The following is a 1,891-nucleotide window of genomic DNA, read 5'->3' as shown; positions in this document are numbered from 1 at the left end:
GCCTCTCTAACTCTGTCCCTGCCACTTGCTACATAACTGGGTGCTGCTACAGCACCAGTTACCATGTGACAGCCTTTTGGTCCAGGTCATTGACCTGTTGAACAGAAGAAACAAACATAGCAAAATAATGACACAAACATAATCAGTACCATGTAAAACTCCCATCATCTTACAGGTCCCTGAGTCTGAGCACGGTGAGAAACTTGCTACATAATGTAACCCAACACCACAGGGTGTCTGCTACAGTTACTCACATCGTCGTACAGGTCCCTCAGTCTGCGCACGGTGAGGAACTTGCTACATAATGTAACCCAACACCACAGGGTGTCTGCTACAGTTACTCACATCATCGTACAGGTCCCTCAGTCTGCGCACGGTGAGGAACTTGCTGAGCTCCACGCCGTGGTCCAGCAGCAGCTTCACAAACTCCACCTTATCCAGCTTCAGCGCCGTCTCCATCGCAGACGGAAGGTTGATTTGCTGGAACAGATGATAATTTCTGATCAGCAAAAGGGCATCTCAACTATTTAACACTGTAACAACAAGCTGGTTTCCTGGCACAGAGGAGAGTGAACAGAAATGGCTTTCTTGAGGGAGGAGTAGCCTACAGTACAGATCGCGGGATAAGCATCATCGGGATTCGGGATTTTGCGGGAGATCCCGCGGGAGTTTGCGGGATATCACGCGGGAGACTGCGGGATATCCCGCGGGAGTTTGCGGGATATCACGCGGGAGATTGCGGGATATCCCGCGGTATTCTTTCGGGAGGCCTGCCGTGTCCCGCGTACCGCGTAGCGAAAAAACTTGGTGCGAGACCCCGAAGTCTGCCGCGGCTCGGAACGGCGATGGCGGCGTGTCAAATGTTTATTTTTACGTCCTGCCGGGCGATCTGTGACGGGCCGATGGAGTCTGACGCCAGTCAACTTTGCTACAATTTTGCTACAATTTTGATGGTGTTGAAGCATAGGAATGTACGAAAATAATGTGTATAAGGTGTTTCTCACGCGGTCATAGTTATCATAAAACTGCTACTTTTTTTTCAAAGCTATTGTTCAGCGCAAACTTTAACTTTAAGAAACTACCGTGAATGAATACAATGTAACGTGTAGTAATCCCTCCGTCTCCGGTAAATTCGGCAAGATTGTTACCAAGAAATAAAAATTATGAGGCGTACCGGCAGTAGTTTGTGGTTGTGTTTCATAATCTTGTAGCTGTTGTCTTCTCATGGGTAGCTTGCGTCAAGAGGTCTCCGTATTAGTATTAACAGAGACATCCTTGGTATTAAGAATTGCGACAATTAAAAGTTTGCCCATCAAAATCCCGGGGCGTGCGTCTCCCCCCTCCCCAAAAACTCTTGCATCAACAACGACCATGTCCATAATTAATTTCGATAGATTGCTATCACCCTGAAAGCAAGTACTTCCACGCGGCTGGCAAAGTTTCTTTCGGTAGGAAAACATTCTACTTCTGTCAGCTACGGGGTCAGCCAACTAGATGAAAACGGAGTCGATTTTTAACAGAACAACGCTATAAACTTAGCGCACGCCCAAGACACGGGAGAACCCGAAAAATGAATAAACACGGGAGAACCCGAACTAAACGTGTTTATGCAAAATTTGACGCAAATTAATTCGTTCTCAGACCATAAAACTTGAAAATTCACTCGGTACACTCCGTGGAACTAGCCTCCTCACATGTGAAAAACGTTGTTTTGGGATGAAATTGGGATATAAGAAAATTACAATGCCGCATGCCGGCCGTGCAGGGCGGAAAAAGAAGCTACAATCCGACGTACGTATAACAATCGTCAGGCGGTGTTTCTTTAAAGCTTTGGGGCGGCGCATCTGACTCAACTCTTTGAATTCGCGGCCCAGCTGGTGGGCGGGTCCCC

The 1,891-nt window shown here is 47.5% G+C and overlaps 1 protein-coding gene across 2 annotated transcripts in view; it reads right to left on the bottom strand.

The window, feature by feature from the left end:
- LOC109481765 (transient receptor potential cation channel subfamily M member 3-like) overlaps positions 1–496 on the bottom strand; it is a 7,077-nt gene extending 6,581 nt beyond the window's left edge. The window contains exon 1 of one of the 2 annotated variants that reach the window (XM_019784356.1): positions 346–496. In XM_019784356.1, coding sequence (XP_019639915.1) covers positions 346–459 — 114 coding nt within the window. In that variant the 5' untranslated portion in view covers positions 460–496. Of the gene's footprint in view, positions 1–254; positions 294–345 lie in introns of those variants that run through there. The other variant, XM_019784357.1, reaches the window with a different exon arrangement.
- Between the last annotated feature and the right edge of the window lie 1,395 nt (positions 497–1,891).

This window comes from Branchiostoma belcheri, unplaced genomic scaffold (assembly GCF_001625305.1).
Source record: "Branchiostoma belcheri isolate BF01 breed outbred unplaced genomic scaffold, Haploidv18h27 scaffold578, whole genome shotgun sequence".
In the NCBI taxonomy this organism is placed as follows: domain Eukaryota; kingdom Metazoa; phylum Chordata; class Leptocardii; order Amphioxiformes; family Branchiostomatidae; genus Branchiostoma; species Branchiostoma belcheri.
Note: the sequence above shows the minus strand (reverse complement) of the source record. Positions and strands in the feature narration are given on the sequence as shown.